This window comes from Schistocerca gregaria, chromosome 7 (assembly GCF_023897955.1).
Source record: "Schistocerca gregaria isolate iqSchGreg1 chromosome 7, iqSchGreg1.2, whole genome shotgun sequence".
NCBI classification, from domain to species: Eukaryota; Metazoa; Arthropoda; class Insecta; order Orthoptera; family Acrididae; genus Schistocerca; species Schistocerca gregaria.
Window position 1 is genome coordinate 324,919,056 of NC_064926.1, and position 17,706 is coordinate 324,936,761.

The following is a 17,706-nucleotide window of genomic DNA, read 5'->3' on the forward strand; positions in this document are numbered from 1 at the left end:
AAAAAAAATGTTTTGCATTAGTTATTGAACTTCCCCTCGTAAAACAAAGACCATCTATGTCTTAACACACTTCGTCCATGACTCCTGAAATTGACGGCTGCCTCGTTACACGAACGATATCTGGCACAGGACTGACATAATGCGAAATGTGCCGCTGCAGTCGGTACTCACCGAGACCTTGGCGTGTCCACCGCCGGAGCCGCACATGGGCATGTAGAGGCTGCTGGACGAAGACACGCTGATCCGGTCGCCCTCCTCAGCAGACAGGAAGCTGTCCGGCAGCGACTTGGGCGGCGGTGGCGGCGTCTGGTACATCCCCCCGTCGCTGGCCCTGCAACACGAGCGATACCTCTAACTTCATAATTATTCACTTAGTCACAGCTCTCAAATGAGTAGTAGTTTGGGGGTAAGCATCGTCGCCTGTTCCCTCGTTATTGTGCATAATTGTGTTAACTTTCGTTCGGTTCTACTTTGGAACTGCATGCATTAATTGTACACTCTTTCACATTAGTTCTGTACTTTAAGTTTTGTCATTGCTTGTAACGATTATGATCCCACAGCCGACTATCACACTCGACAACGGCAAAATACTACGTTTACACGTTTCCTCTCGTCGAGCGGCTCTGTCTGGGCAGTTTTTTCATGTCGACACCTGGTGCAGGGGTTGGCACCTGACCGTCAACCTAGACAAATATAACATTTGTGCATTAATAGTTGCAAGGACTTATTTCTTTGATTACTGAAAAACAGATGGAAACAGTGGCCCATTAAATATCTGAGTGTGTATGCGCGGAGCGAAATAAAATGGAACGACTACATAAAACTAGTCTTAGAACGAGATTCGTTGCAGGAAGTGTAGTCCACCTACGAGAAAGCTATCTTAAAAAAAAGGAAAAACCTTCATTCTGCCTATACTTGTTTGTCGCTCCTCAGCCTTGTCCCACAACCACGTAGGACTGATTAAGGCAAAAGAGAAAGAAAAGCAGTGCGTTTTGTCACGTGCTCTCTTGGTGAGACACTCACTCGCTCAACTCCAGAGGCAGACGCTATAAGAGAGGCATAATTAAGAAATGGTTTACTGTTGCAGTTCTGAGAGCGTACATTGCTGGACGAATCCACTAACATATTGGTTCCTCCTGCATATATCTCGCGGAAAGACTGCAGCGGAGTGTGTGCTGATATGAAACTTCCTGGCAGATTAAAACTGTGTGCCCGACCGAGACTCGAGCTCGGGACCTTTGCCTTTCGCAGGCAAGTGCTCTACCATCTCAGCTACCGAAGCACGACTCACGCCCGGTCCTCACAGCTTTACTTCTGCCAGTTTCAGAACGTTTAGTTTGTTTCCAACCACACGTGTTTCACCTATTCGTACTAGGTAACATCACTGAAGTAAGAAACAAGATAAATGGTTAACGGTATATGTTTTTTTATGGAACATGCAGTGTTTCTGGGTATAATATTTAGATTTTCCTACTATGGACAATAATACTGTATCAAACTGACGAGGAGAACATAGCAAGTGCCATAACCTGATGTCCCAGAAACTTCGCCCAGTGGAAGAGGAGCCATAATAAGCAAAGACGTATCTCAGCTTATCCGTAGTTACTCCACCGTTCCTGAGAAGACGATGGTCGAAGATTTCGACGCACTTTAGACACCTTTTAACTTGCGATATTCCCAGTCGAAACGAAGGCACATTGGTTAGCGTCGCGCCTTCTCACTTTAGCACTCCATGGTCGAAACCCGATTATTATTTTTATTTTTCATGTGTCTACCCACGTTTGTAGAATATTACTGCACAAATGTTTTCCAATGTATACTGAAGTAACGTTTTCCTTATTCGTCTAAAAATTTGTATCTACTGAACGAATTTTAAAAAAATAGTACATGAATGAGAAAATATTATAAACTGTTTTCGATGAAATTCTTGTAGTTATATTGATTAACAATCAATTGCAAGCGCCTATTTTTGGTAAAACGATACTTTATGCATGGTTCGCTGCGAAATTATTGTCATCATCATTGTCATTATCATCATCATCATCATCATCATCATTTAAGACAGATTATGCCTTTCAGCGTTCAGTCTGGAGCATAGCCCCTTATAAAATTCCTCCACGATCCCCTATTCAGTGTTAACATTGGTGCCTCTTCTGATGTTAAACCTATTACTTCAAAATCATTCTTAACCGAATCCAGGTATCTTCTCCTTAGTCTGCCCCGACTTCTCCTACCCTCTACTGCTGAACCCCCGAGGCTCTTGGGTAACCTTGCTTCTCCCATGCGTGTAACATGACCCCACCATCTAAGCCTTTTCGCCCTGACTGCTACATCTATAGAGTTCATTCCCAGTTTATCTTTCATTTCCTCATTGTGGACACCCTCCTGCCATTGTTCCCATCTACTAGTACCTGCAATCATCCTAGCTACTTTTATATCCGTAACCTCAACCTTGTTGATAAGGGAACCTGAATCCGCCCAGCTTTCGCTCCCATACAACAAAGATGGTCGAAAGATTGAACGGTGCGCAGATAACTTAGTCTTGGCACTGACTTCCTTCTTGCAGAAGAGAGTAGATCGTAGCTGAGCGCTCACTGCATTAGCTTTGCTACACCTCGCTTCCAGTTCTTTCACTATGTTGCCATCCTGTGAGAATATGCATCCTAAGTACTTGAAACCGTCCACCTGTTCTAACTTTGTTCTTCCTATTTGGCACTCAATCCGTTTATATATATCTCTTTCCCACTGACATTACTTTCGTTTTGGAGATGCTAATCTTCATATCATAGTCCTTACATTTCTGATCTAGCTCTGAAATATTACTTTGCAAACTTTCAATAGAATCTGCCATCACAACTGAGTCATCCGCATATGCAAGACTGCTTATTTTGTGTTCACATATCTCAATCTCACCCAGCCAGTCTATTGTTTTCAACATATGATCCATAAATAATATGAACAACAGTGGAGACAGGTTGCAGCCTTCTCTTACCCCTGGAACTACTCTGAACCATGAACTCAATTTACCGTCAACTTTATATGATGCCTGACTATCCATGTAAAGACCTTTAATTGCTTGCAAAAGTTTGCCTCCTATTCCATAATCTCGTAGAAAAGACAAAAACTTCCTCCTAGGAACCCGGTCATATGCCTTTTCTAGATCTATAAAGCATAGATACAATTCCCTGTTCCACTCACAGCACTTCTCCATTATTTGCCGTAAGCTAAAGATCTGGTCCTAACAACCTCTAAGAGGCCCAAACCCACACTGATTTTCATCCAATTCGTCCTCAACTAATACTCGCGCTTTCCTTTCAACAATACCTGAGAAGATTTTACTCACAACGCTGATTACAGAGATACCTCTGTAGTTGTTACAATCTTTTCTGTTTCCATGTTTAAAGATTGGTGTGATTACTGCTTTTGTCAGGTCTGATGGAACCTGATCCGACTCCCAGGCCATTTCAATTATCCTGTGTAGCCATTTAAGACCTGACATTCCACTGTATTTGATGAGTTCCGACTTAATTTCATCCACCCCAGCTGCTTTATTGCACTGCAATCTATTGACCATTTTCTCCACTTCCTCAAATGTGATCCTGTTTCCATCATCATTTCTATCCCATTCTATCTCGAAATCTGAAACATTACTGATCGCATTTTCACCTACATTGAGCAACTCTTCAAAATATTCCCTCCTTCTGCCCATGGCATCCACAGGATTCACCAGCAGTTTTCCTGACCTGTCGAAAAATACTTGTCATTTCCTTCTTACCTCCCTTTCGACGACTGCTAATTACACACCAGAATGGTTTTCCAGCAGCTTGACCCATAGTCTCCCACCTGTTTCTAAAGTCTTCCCAGGATTTCTTCTTGGATGCTGCAATTATCTGTTTGGCTTTGCTTCTTTCTTCAACATAACTTTCTCTGTCTAACTGATTTCTAGTATGTAGCCATTTTTGATACGCCTTCTTTTTCCTTTTACAGGCTGCTTTGACTGTGTAATTCCACCAAGCTGTTTGCTTCATCCTACTTTTACACACTATTGTTCCAAGACATTCTTTAGCCACTTCTAGTACTGTGTCCCTGTACCTTGTCCATTCCTTTTCCAATGACTGTAACTGACTACATTCAACTAACTGGTACCTTTCTGAGATCGCTGTTATGTACTTCTGCCTGATTTCATTATTCTGAAGTTTCTCCACTCTTATCCTCCTACATATGGACCTGACCTCCTACACATTCGGCCTCACAATCCCAATTTCACTGCAGATTAAATAATGATCAGTGTCATCAAAGAATCCCTTGAATACACGTGTGTCCCTCACAGCCTTCCTAAATTCCTGATCTGTTATTACATAGTCAATGACAGATCTGGTTCCCCTCCCTTCCAAAGTATACCGGTGAATGTTCTTATGTTTAATAAAGGAGTTTGTGATTACTAAGCCCATACTGGCACAGAAATCCAACAGTTGTTTCCCGTTCCTATTGGCCTCCATACCCTCTCCAAATTTACCCATAACCTTTTCATTCCCTTCTGTTCGATTTCCAATCCTGGCATTAAAATCACCCATGAGCAGAACACTGTCCTTGTCCTTTAACAACTACATCACTGAATGCCTCATAAAAACTATCCATCTTATCTTGATCTGTCCCTTCACAATGCGAATATAATGACACAATCCTAATTTTCTTGCTAGACACTGTCAAATCTATCCACATCAGTCGTTCGTTTACATACCTTATTGCAACTAAGCTGGGTTCCATTTTTTTCCTGATGTTAAGCCCTACACCCCATTGTGCTATTTCTGCTTTGACTCCTGACAGGTAGACCTTGTATTCTCCCACTTCCTCTTCTTTCTCGCGCCTTATCCGAATGTCACTAACAGCTAAAACGTCCAGCCCCATCGTGCTTCCAGCCTCTGCCAGCTCTACCTTTTCCTCAGAGTAGCCCCCATTGATATTAATAGCTCCCCATCTCATTACCATTGGTTTGCCAAGTCGTATCTTAGGAGTCCCTGGTTTGTCAGTTAGAGGTGGGACTCCGTCACCTCCAAAGGTCCGAGACATTTTGCTCTGATTGTTGCCAGCATCATATTTGAAGTACCAGGGGAGCAGGTTGCTAGCTTTAGGCGAAATTATTGTCAACTCGTGAAATCTTCTGCAATATTTTCTTTCTAGAGTGAAAGTCACACGAAGGGATATCACTGTGGCAAACCTGCCTTCCAGTGATTCCGGTGGTCTTACGAATTGCTATGTTTCGATTGTTTCTAGGATCGGTACCATCCAAGGAATGCACTGAAACGTCCTGAAGAATAAATATAAGGATTAATATAAGAACTGGTATATGAATTAACTATAAGAACATGAGAATTTAAAAAGATTTTAACCGATGAAAATACCATACACGCAAATATTTCATAATAAATGTATGACACTTACAGTGAAAGCCGGCTGTAATTTTGGAATTAATATAACGCCCTTGTAACCCGTAACTTGACAAGAAACATTCGTGTAGCAACCTTCAATGGACATTGGTAGAAAAAGGAAATAAAAAAATAAAGTAAAATAAAACAATAAAAAATTACCGGGTTATGAACACAGGCTCAAAGGTGAGTGGTCGCGATGCTATCAGGTGTGCCACTATTTCGACTGAGATTATCACTCGCTGAAGGTATCTAAAGTAAATCGAAAACTTCGACGTCGTTTTCTCAGAAACGATCAAGTATCTACGCATAAACCGAGACACGAGTTCGCTTATTCTGGGAAATCGGATTATGGCGCTTGCCGGGTTCGCCTCGTAGGTGATAAATCACAATCCTATAGCTGTGAACAGTGAGCTAACCTACACGTGTTGCCTGTAAACACTGTATGTCTAATAATTAGTATTGCATAGTTAAACAACTGCTGTTTGTTTTACGGATATATAATTATCTGTAACACAATCACAGATGAAATGTTTAGATGCAAAATAAACAGTAAACTGCTTAAATGAATAATATTTATTCTTATCTACATGATTAACATGGTGTAGAAACTGAGAAGGAATAGCTGAAAAGTCGGCCGCGGTGGTCGAGCGGTTCTAGGCGCTCAGTCCGGAACCGCGAGACTGCTACGGTCGCAGGTTCGAATCCTGCCTCGGGCATGGATGTGTGTGATGTCTTTAGGTTAGCTAGGTTTAAGTATTTCTAAGTTCTAGGGGACTGATGACCACAGATGTTAAGTCCCATAGTGCTCAGAGCCATTTGAACCATTTTTTGAATGGCTGAAAATGATGTTATCATCATCTCATATTTGTTCCGTCTTCCAATATTGTGCTCTGTATTTCGTTTCTTTGGGAGAACGGAACCCCCCCTCTCCATGATTTTGTTGATACTTCGCCAGCTACTTCGTTGTTCTGGTTTCTTGCATTCTTGTGTACAAGCTCTTCTCATTTGTTGCAGAACTTCACTATCAGACCAGATTACATACCTTTACCTCTTCCCTGATATCTTCACTTCTATTCCTATCAAATAATGTGTAGGCAGTGACACATCTCACCGATTTCAGCCCTGAACTTTCTACCCTTTCGGTACGTCTTGTTCATCATTCATATTCATACAACAAGTTTGGTACTACCATTACTTTATACAGTTTAAGCAATGTATCTCTTCCGTTATTGACCACACGACGTTTGGTTGTGCCACACAGACGCTAAAATTTCTGTAGTTTGTATTTACATCATTATTCCATTAGAGAGTAATATCATAGATCCAACACCAAAGAATCATTTTTAATGATTATTTTGGCTCTAACTGATTTACATCCTGCAAATGCCACCACTTTTACTTTTATGTGGACATATCTTTGAGCAAAATATTACCGCCTATGTTCGACGTCGACATGCGATAACCACTCGCACACAGCAGGTGGCAATACTAGCAGTGACGGGAATATAAAGCTTGTCGGGAGACGGGAAAATACATTATCTATTTGCACAAGCAAGTAAAGCCTAAGTTTCAGATCATCATTTGTTCCAGCTAGAACGACTGTGTCTTCCCTGATATCTTCACTTCTGTTCCTATCAAGTAATGTGTAGGCAGTGTGAGCTCTGTACTTTCTAGGTCGTGTCCATCATTCAGATTCATACAACAGGTTTGGTACTACCATTACTTTATACAGTAGTTGCGTTATTTATTGAAAAATGTTTTGTCATTAGTTTCAACACTTATGACATGAATGACCATGGTTACTAACATAATAACCAGGCAAGAAAATGGGCCTTGACTTTGGGAATTCGATAGATCTAAAGACTCATGAGAATATTTTCTATGAATCCTATGTCGTTCCTTAGTGATACATACTGTTGGCACAGGGAACTGCGTCACAATCTCTAGCGTGTAACGGTAGCGTGTATCGTGCAATGAGGCCTATCGCGCTCCGTTCATGATAGGAACCCACTCGTCACAGCCGTACAAAGATACTGCATGAGCCTCTCCCTCAAGGGCTCCCACATCAACTTTACAGTTGCGAAATGTAGCCGCATGGACAAAAGTAACACATTTTAGAAAACCAAACATTTATTAATTTCGAAATTAATTTAGTAATTTTGTTACCTATTAAGTATATGGTTCAATCACATCAATGTGACTACCGCCTAGGTTCGACGTCAACATGCGATAACCACTCGCACACGGTAGGTGGCAGTATTAGCAGTGGAGGTAATATGAAGCGTGTCGGGAGACGCGGGGAACAGTACAGTCGATGTCGTGATGCGAGGACCAGAGCGAATTATATGATCATTGGTTTTCGGGACAAGAGTGAAAGCATTCCCAAACGGCTAAGTTTGTTAACTGTTCGCTTGCTGCTGCTGTTAAAGTGTATCGTGCATGACAAAATGGCGGTATCCACACCAAGTGCCGAGGGAACTGCGGTGCACCAGGGCCCATGGATGTCTGGACCGAACGACGGCTGTGGAGACGAGAACGGGAGAATAGATGTGCAGCTGTTGAGCAACTGACCGCCCAGATGAACCAAGGGGCCATGAACAGTGTCTCCTCAATGACCGTTCAGCGAGCGCTGTGGCGTACAAGTCTGCGCAGCAGACGCCTGGTTCATACGCCTATTCTGGCTGCTGTTAGTCGGCGACGCAGGCTGGAATTTGCACGCGAATACCGCAACTGGACGTCCATTGAGCTGCTACAGGCGGCCTTTTCAGATGAACTGTTTTATGCTCCAAAGGACAAATGGTCGTTGGCGTAAACGGCGTGAATCGTCTGAAAGCAAATACCCTACATGAGTTATGTTATGGGGAATGTTTGCGTGGCATTCCTTGGGCCATCTGGTCAGAGTGGAAGGCACAATGGATCAACACTAGTATGCATCTAACCTTAAGGGCCATGCCTGTGACTGTATGCAATTTGTTTTTCCTCGGCATGATGACATACACCAGCACTACGATGTAACGTGTCACACAGCTCACAGTGCACGTGTGCGGTTCGAAGAGCAGCAGCAAGAGTTTAAAGTATTCCCATGACCACCAACCTAACCAAAAATATGGGACCACCTCGATCGGGCTCTTGGCGCCATGGGTCCTCAACCGAGAAACCTAGTGCAGCTGGCCACGGCACTGAAGTCGGCATGGCTCCAGATCCCTTTCGGAACCTCGAGAGCTTCACTGGCCCTCTTCCTGCACGTTTCACAGCTGTTCGCGCTGCAAAAGGTGGTTATTCAGGCTTTTAGTAGGGGGTAACATCAATTTGACTGGACAGTGTACAATCGGCCACTGAATTTTATAGTATTTGCTATCGCATAAAATACATACCAAAAGCAAGTGCGAGTTTTTCTTGTAAATATCGAGTCAATAGCGAACTAACGTTCCCTTAAATAGTCCTAGAAAAAAAATTCTCTAAGAAAATCCAAGCTTTTGATAGTAAACACCATTTCCTTTCTCAGGAAATCAAGTCAGCTGTAAGCAAGTCAAAATACTGTCGAAAGCTCGGATTTTCATAGAGAATTTGTGCGACACGTGCACCGACAATAGTTTGTACAACGGATCCGTCGTGAAAAACTGTTGGTACCCTGACACTTTCCACGCGCAAAGAGCATAAGGATATCATGTAGAAGCAAGTTATTTCTAAAGCGATAAGCGACATGGTCCAATAACCATGCTAGTATCACCACGTGAAAAATCGTTTACGTACTGGCAGTAACTCACTGTGGGAACAAATACACAGATGTGAGAAAAGTGACTGGATAGCGATATGCACTTAGAGAGATGGCGGTAGTACCGCGTACACAAGGTATAAAAGGGCAGTGTACTGGCGGAGCAGTCATTTGTACTCATGTGATTCATGTGAAAAGGTTTTCAACGTGGTTACGACCGCACGACGGCAGTTAATACACTCTGAACGCGGAATGGTAGTTGGAGCTAGACGCAAGAGAGACTCCAGAAACCATTGCGAAATTCAATATTCCGAGGCACACAGTATAAAGAATGTGCCGAGAATACCAAATTCCAGGCATTATCTCTCACCAGGGATAACGCACTGCCCGACGATCTTCACTTAACGACCAAGAACAGTGGCGTTTGCATAGAATTGTCAGTGATAACTGACAAGCACCATTGCTCGAAATAACTGAGGAAATCATTGTCGCATGTACGACAGATCTATCCATTAGAACAATGGGCGAAATTTGGCCCGTTAACGGGCTATGGCAGCAGATGACTGAGGCGAGTGGCTTTGCTAACAATTTGTGGTAAGTTCCTATGGGACCAAACTGCTAAGGTCATCGGTCCCTAGGCTTAGACACTACTTCATCTACCTTAAACTGTCTTAGACTAAGGAAAACACACACATTCATGCCCGAGGGAGGACTCGAACCTCCGACGGGGGTAGCCACGCTAGTCATGTCAAGGCGCCTAAGACCGCACGGCTACCACGCGCGACCTGTTGCTAACAGCACGACATCGCCTGCAGTGCCTCTCCTGAGCTCGTGGGCACATAGATGACTGGAAAACTGTGGTCTCGTCAGATGAGTCCCGATTTCAATCAGTAGGAGCTGTGATTATAGGGTTCTAGAGTGACGCAGTCCCTGCAAAGCCCTGGACCCAAGTTGGAAGCAAGCACTATGCAAGCTGGTGGTGGCTCCGTAATGGTGTGGGCTCTGTTTACATGGAATGGACTGGGTCCTCGGGTCCAACAGAACTGATCATTGCTTAGAAATGGTTACATTCGGCTACTTGGAGACCATTTGCAGCTATTCGTGAACTTCATGTTCCCATACAAGGATGGAAGTTTTATAGAAGACAATGCGCCGTGTCACCAAGCCACAACCGTTCACGATTGGTTTGAAGAACATTTTGAACAATTCGAGCGAATGATATGGCTACACATTAATCTCATCGAACATTTATGGGACATAATCGTGGGGTGAGCTCGTGCACAAAAGACTGCGCCGGCAACACTTTCGCGATTATAGGCGATTGCATGGCTCACTATTTCTGCAGGGGACACTTCCAACGACTATTCTACGTCCAACGACTATTCTACGTCCAGATGCTGCACTACGCCGGGCAAAAGGAGGTCGGACACAATATTGGAAGGTATTCATGACCTTTGCTTCAGTTCATTGTACCTCGTAATATGTTTTAGTTACACCTGGCCGGCTGTACATAAGGTTGTCGAGACGTTACTGTTAAAGACCGTCCCACACTTCGACGGCGGCCCTCTTGACGTCATCCTGTCTACGACAAGGTTTCCTGCGACGACACACTGCAAGTTTCAGCTAGTTTTAAGGTTGCTCAGTCGCGTTCATATCAAAGGTTAGCGCAAAGCAGTCCATCCGGATGATTCCTGCCAGCTGGAGGAAGCCGTTTGCGAGGTGGGCATGTTGTGCTGGTGCACAAGCGCGCTGACAGACGAAACAGTCACCCAAATGTTTATTGTAGAACTGAGGAAAAGGTAGGAGTAGTGCTGAGAGGCTTCAGAGAAGAGGACCAAAACCTGATGGACCTACCTCATTGTTGAACCGACGGATCTGCTGCTTGAGGTGTGCATTGGTACCTGGACAAAAAAGATAATCAGTCAGACAAACGCTGCTCTCGACGGTGAAGAGAACGCGACACCACTGATCAGGGTTTCTTTCCAAGTGTTCCTTGGCCCACCTTTCTCACGCTCAACGGTACTGAGAGGTATGTATTGTTGTACGGACGCGTAAGGGAAAAACTGATGACGCAGGAGCGGTTGCACACTGAGTTAACAGATACCTTCCAGATGCCTCCAAAAAGGCAGTGCGCAGTTCTGTTGCATTCTCTTCAGGATACCTACGAGCCGTTACTTGTAGATCGCGGTAGTCAACTGGTGCTGTTAACTGCGGGTGGTTTTAACAGACAGCTCTTCAGTGTTCTCTGTCTCATAATGGAGGTTAAACGTTGGCTTAACGTCACTATGGTGTACACAAATTCGGTGGATCACTTCCCAATCTGACAACCCTTCGTGGCATCTTGACAGACCGAACACTGAACAAGTCGCATTGTTCCGCTCACGTTCGAAAACACCGCGCGATCTACTAACAAAAACAAATTTTGCAAACCAAGAGGGTGATGTAATTTTTTTATGGATTGTTGTTGTTGTTGTTGTGGTCTTCAGTCCTGAGACTGGTTTGATGCAGCTCTCCATGCTACTCTATCCTCTGCAAGCTTCTTCATCTCCCAGTACTTGCTGCAACCTACATCCTTCCGAATCTGCTTAGTGTATTCATCTCTTGGTCTCCCTCTACGACTTTTACCCTCCACGCTGCCCTCCAATGCTAAATTTGTGATCCCTTGATGCCTCAAAACATGTCCTACCAACCGGTCCCTTCTTTTTGTCAAGTTGTGCCACAAACTCCTCTTCTCCCCAATTCTATTCAATACCTCCTCATTAGTTATGTGATCTACCCATCTAATCTTCAGCATTCTTCTGTAGCACCACATTCCGAAAGCTTATATCCTCTTCTTGTCCAAACTAGTTATTGTCCACGTTTCACTTCCATACATGGCTACACTCCATACAAATACTTTCAGAAACGACTTCCTGACACTTAAATCTATACTCGATGTTAACAAATTTCTCTTCTTCAGAAACGCTTTCCTTGCCATTGCCAGTGTACATTTTATATCCTCTCTACTTAGACCATCATCAGTTATTTTACTCCCTAAATAGTAAAACTCCTTTACTACTTTAAGTGTCTCATTTCCTAATCTAATTCCCTCAGTATCACCCGACTTAATTTGACTACATTCTATTATCCTCGTTTTGCTTTTGTTGATGTTCATCTTATATCCTCCTTTTAAGACACTGTCCATTCCGTTCAGCTGCTCTTCCAAGTCCTTTGCTGTCTCTGACAGAATTACAATGTCATCGGCGAACCTCAAAAATTTTATTTCTTCTCCGTGAATTTTAATACCTACTCCAAATTTTTCTTTTGTTTCCTTTACTGCTTGCTCAATATACAGATTGAATAACATCGGGGAGAGGCTACAACCCTGTCTCACTCCCTTCCCAAATTTTTCTTTTGTTTCCTTTACTGCTTGCTCAATATACAGATTGAATAACATTGGGGAGAGGCTACAACCCTGTCTCACTCCCTTCCCAACCACTGCTTCCCTTTCATGTCTTCGACACTTATTAACTGCCATCTGGTTTCTGTACAAATTGTAAATAGCCTTACGCTCCCTGTATTTTACACCTGCCACCTTCAGAATTTGAAATAGAGTATTCCAGTCAACATTGTCAAAAGCTTTCTGTAAGTCTACAAATGCTAGAAACGTAGGTTTGCCTTTTCTTAATCTTTCTTCTAAGATAAGTCGAAAGGTTAGTATTGCCTCACGTGTTCCAACATTTCTGCGGAATCCAAACTGATCTTCCGCAAGGTCCGCTTCTACCAGTTTTTGCATTCGTCTGTAAAGAATTCGTGTTAGTATTTTGCAGCTGTGACTTATTAAACGGATAGTTCGGTAATTTTCACATCTGTCAACACCTGCTTTCTTTGGGATTGGAATTATTATATTCTTCTTGAAGTCTGAGGGTATTTCGCCTGTCTCATACATCTTGCTCACCAGATGGTAGAGTTTTGTCATGATTGGCTCTCCCAAGGCCGTCAGTAGTTCTAATGGAATGTTGTCTACTCCCGGGGCCTTGTTTCAACTCAGGTCTTTCAGTGCTCTGTCAAACTCTTCCCGCAGTATTGTATCTCCCATTTCATCTTATAACATCCCAGCTCCTCCACCAAATTATAACATTTCAGCTCCTCAACACCAAATTAAAACGTTCCACTTCAATTTGTTTGCACTTATAGCGATCCCAGCTTCCTCAACCAAATTAAAACGTTGCATTAGGAGGTGTCTGCTTCGTGCAAAAGGTCTTGAGTTCATATTGACGACAACAAGTAATTCTTCATTACAGACGTTTATTTACAAACAGAACTGACAGACTTCACAGACTCAACAACTGACTCTCAGAGCTAACCGCACTGCATATCCGAACTGGCAACTGACAACTCCTAGGTGTATTAATATCTTTCCAAACAATGAGAGTCTTTGACAATGTTTTGTTTACAATACGATAGCAATTCACGACTTAAAACTAAATTAGACATTACAGAATTTTAGTACAGATTAAAATAAGTAAAAGGATCAGTACATATAAATTCGTACAAGCATAATTTCCAAATAGATTTTATAACATTTTTCTACCAGCTTCTGGATAACCTTCACCAGATTTGTACCGATGTTTCCAGAAATATCTTGACATTTGATTCTGGATATTTCTTGAGTGATTTTTTAAAAGTATCTTGTCCATATTATACGAAATAATTTAGCTCAAAACTGATAATTTATACAATTAATCAGAGCTACAGCAAACAGTGAGTCTTTCTTTTACAAAATGATATATAATTACAAAATTGAATGAAAATAGGTTACTAACACTAATATATATTTACATTAATTCTATTTTTGTTGTTTTTGTGCAAAATGTCCTAATATTGACACAGTACAATATTTAAACATCACCAAAGTTTCCCTTTACATTTTGCATATCTGTATCGACATCCCCTAAAAGTCTACAGTATCGAATACTTCAATATGTCCCAATATGTCCTGTAATGTTACAATCTTCATCTGCATCCTCTTCTATTTCCAGTACATCGCCCTTGTATAACCCTTCTATATACTCCTTCCACCTTTCCGCCTTCCCTTCTTTGCTTAGAACTGGGTTTCCATCTGAGCTCTTGATATTCATACAAGTGGCTCTCTTTTCTCCAAAGGTCTCTTTAATTTTCCTGTAAGCAGTATCTATCTTACCCCTAGTGAGATAGGCCTCAACATCCTTACATTTGTCCTCTAGTCATCCCTGCTTAGCCATTTTGCACTTCCTGTCGATCTCATTTTTTAGGGGTTTGTATTCCTTTCTGTCTGCTTCATTTACTGCATTTTTATATTTTCTCCTTTCATCAATTAAATTCAATATTTCTTCTGTTACCCACGGATTTCTATTAGCCCTAGTCTTTTTACCTACTTTATCTTCTGCTGCCTTCACTACTTCATCCCTCAGAGCTACCCATTCTTCTTCTACTGTATTTCTTTCCTCCATTCCTGTCAATTGGTCCCTTATGCTCTCCCTGAAACACTCTACAACCTCTGGTTCTTTCAGTTTATCCAGGTCCCACCTCCTTAAATTAGCACCTTTTTGTAGTTTCTTCAGTTTTAATCTACAGTTCATAACCAATAGATTGTAGTCAGAGTCCACATCTGCCCCTGGAAATGTCTTACAATTTAAAACTTGATTCCTAAATCTCTGTCTTACCATTATATAATCTACCTGATACCTTTTAGTATCTCCAGGATTCTTCCATGTATACAACCTTCTTTTATGGTTCTTGAACCAAGTGTTGCCTATGATTAAGTTGTGCTCTGTGCAAAACTCTACCAGGCGGCTTCCTCTTTCATTTCTTCCCCCCAATCCGTATTCACCTACTATGTTTCCTTCTCTCCCTTTTCCTACTGACGAATTCCAGTCACCCATGACTATTAAATTTTCGTCTCCCTTCACTACCTGAATAATTTCTTTTATCTCATCATAGATTTCCTCAATTTCTTCATCATCTGCAGAGCTAGTTGGCATATAAACTTGTATTACTGTAGTAGGCGTGGGCTTTGTGTCTATCTTGGCCACAATAATGCGTTCACTATGCTGTTTGTAGTAGCTTACCCGCACTCCTATTTTTTTATTCATTATTAAACCTACTCCTGCATTACCCATATTTGACTTTGTATTTATAACCCTGTATTCACCTGACCAGAAGTCTTGTTCCTCCTGCCACCGAACTTCACTAATTCCCACTATATCTAACTTTAACCTATCCATTTCCCTTTTTAAATTTTCTAACCTACCAGCCCGATTAAGGGATCTGACATTCCACGCTCCGATCCGTAGAACGCCAGTTTTCTTTCTCCTGATAACGACGTCCTCTTGAGTAGTCCCCGCCCGGAGATCCGAATGGGGGACTATTTTACCACCGGAATATTTTACCTAAGAGGACGACATCTTCATTTAATCATACAGTAAAGCTGCATGCCCTCGGGAGAGATTACGGCTGTAGTTTCCCCTTGCTTTCAGCCGTTCGCAGTACCAGCACAGCAAGGCCGTTTTGGTTAATGTTACAAGGCCAGATCAGTCAATCATCCAGACTGTTGCCCCTGCAACTACTGAAAAGGCTGCTGCCCCTCTTCAGGAACCACAAGTTTGTGTGGCCTCTCAACAGATACCCCTCCGTTGTGGTTGCACCTACGGTACGGCCATCTGTATCGCTGAGGCACGCAAGCCTCCCCACCAACGGCAAGGTCCATGGTTCATGGGAGGGTTTTATGGATTATGTACTGTAATTGACAGCTCTTTGAAATATTTTTATAGGATATAGACTCTTTGCCAAACACTAAGAATTACTCGTTACTATTGATCCCGTTATCTTTTAAATGTAATTTTGCTACATTAAAGCAAACCTTCATATTTGCGGATATCTCACTATTATTAGCATAAAACGTCAGTTAACGCAACGTATAAGTAGGCTTGCTGTTCTTCTCTGTACACTTTACTGGGCTGATCGCCGCATGTAAGTGATATGGACATGAAATGCCTGAAGAAACTTGCAACACAAGATTTGAGGCACGCATAAAAAGAATGCAAAATGGACGATTTTGAAGGGAGAGAGGATACAGCCAAAATGTTGAATGAATTTCGACGACTCTTTTGGGCCACGGACGACGTTTTTGAGATACATAAAAGCATTTGCAATAGTGTGTATTTTAAAAAACAAAGTCGTCAATGACATGGATTTTCGGAATGCTTATCGTCTACATGGGAGATAAACGTAACTATTGCGACAAAATTTCGCTATGGATTGTTTCGTTGTCAAGTATAGAAAAATGTCCGCCTGTCTCTAGAAAGGAAGTCGTCCTCCATAAGAAAAGTCCAACACTAAAAAATGGGAACGATAAGCAGGAACACCTGCGGAGGATCGAGGCATGCTGCAAGGGTCGGTAACCAGCCCTCAACATGAACTAATGCAACATACTGATCACTAATTACCAAAGACGTCTCCTATTTTCTGAGTACACAACTGCCGAACAATCGTTCGAAAGAGTCGTATCCATGAGATACAAGAGCAATTCGGAAAGCAAGGTCCGATCGATCGCGAGATGGCAACCGCAGTGAAAATCCGATGAACCTCCGCACATATGTGTTGGCACTGTCTCTAGTATGCTCGTCGATCGCATCACTCTTTTCAGTTCTGAGTGCACGATCATCGTGTGAAGATGCCTTGCTATCAGTGACGAAGCGTGGCATATTCTGTAGGGTAGGATGGGAATTAAGAATTTTGAAAAAAGAAAAAACCTTAAAACAAAAACTCGTAAACTTACCGTTACATCTTTTTATACATAAGTTTTATCCTTCCGTCCTTTTTCTTGGTGTAAACGCTGACAACAAGAAATATGAACTCCTGCCGTTTGGATGAAGATTTCACCGTTCCCTTCTGTACAACCAAAATCAAATTTGATATTCTGTCATCTGTCACTGTGTTGTGAAGGCAGGTTTTAAGGTTTTTTAATGTAATCAATCTTCTTTCGCAAGACGCGGTGGTTGCTAGAATTGCAAGAACCAACGACAAAATAATTTCACTCACTCAGAGAAGACGTCTTTTACACCGTTGTTTGTAATGGATTTAAGGAGGTAAGAACTGTGTCGTTTATGCTCACTGCTGTAAATAAACACAAGTTCTCCTTCCAGTTTTCCACTGTCAAAGAAAGGATATATCTTATGTGGTTCTTCTTTAGATATCGGGAAAGTGTTGGCCTACTGTAGCCTGAAAACTTTTCTCCTTTACGAGCTCTGCAAAATCAGTTTCGTGAAAGTCCTGGAATCTAATTTTCATGTTTACTACCAATGTGTCAACTATTTCGAATGCCAGTCCTCTCAATTTTCGAGTACTTCCTTCTGTTTCGTTAAAATCAATTTCTGATACTCCGCTGAATTTATAAGGCTCTTAGCTTCCACTATGTATTTCAGAATGATTTCCACTCGTCTTAGTCTTTCAACAGCCTTATGTATACCGTTTAGCCCAATTACTTGATGTACGGTTTTATCATTCCGCCCTTCGTTGTTTGTCACATCATTAACTGCCGCT

General features: G+C 42.2%; 1 protein-coding gene across 1 annotated transcript in view; it reads right to left on the bottom strand.

Moving 5' to 3' along the window:
- The window catches only part of LOC126282387 (ankyrin repeat and SAM domain-containing protein 1A-like), a 790,528-nt gene that overhangs the window by 394,946 nt on the left and 377,876 nt on the right, over positions 1-17,706 (bottom strand). Inside the window, exon 8 of the mRNA XM_049982044.1 lies at positions 172-331. Coding sequence (XP_049838001.1) covers positions 172-331 — 160 coding nt within the window. The remainder of the gene's footprint in view (positions 1-171; positions 332-17,706) is intronic.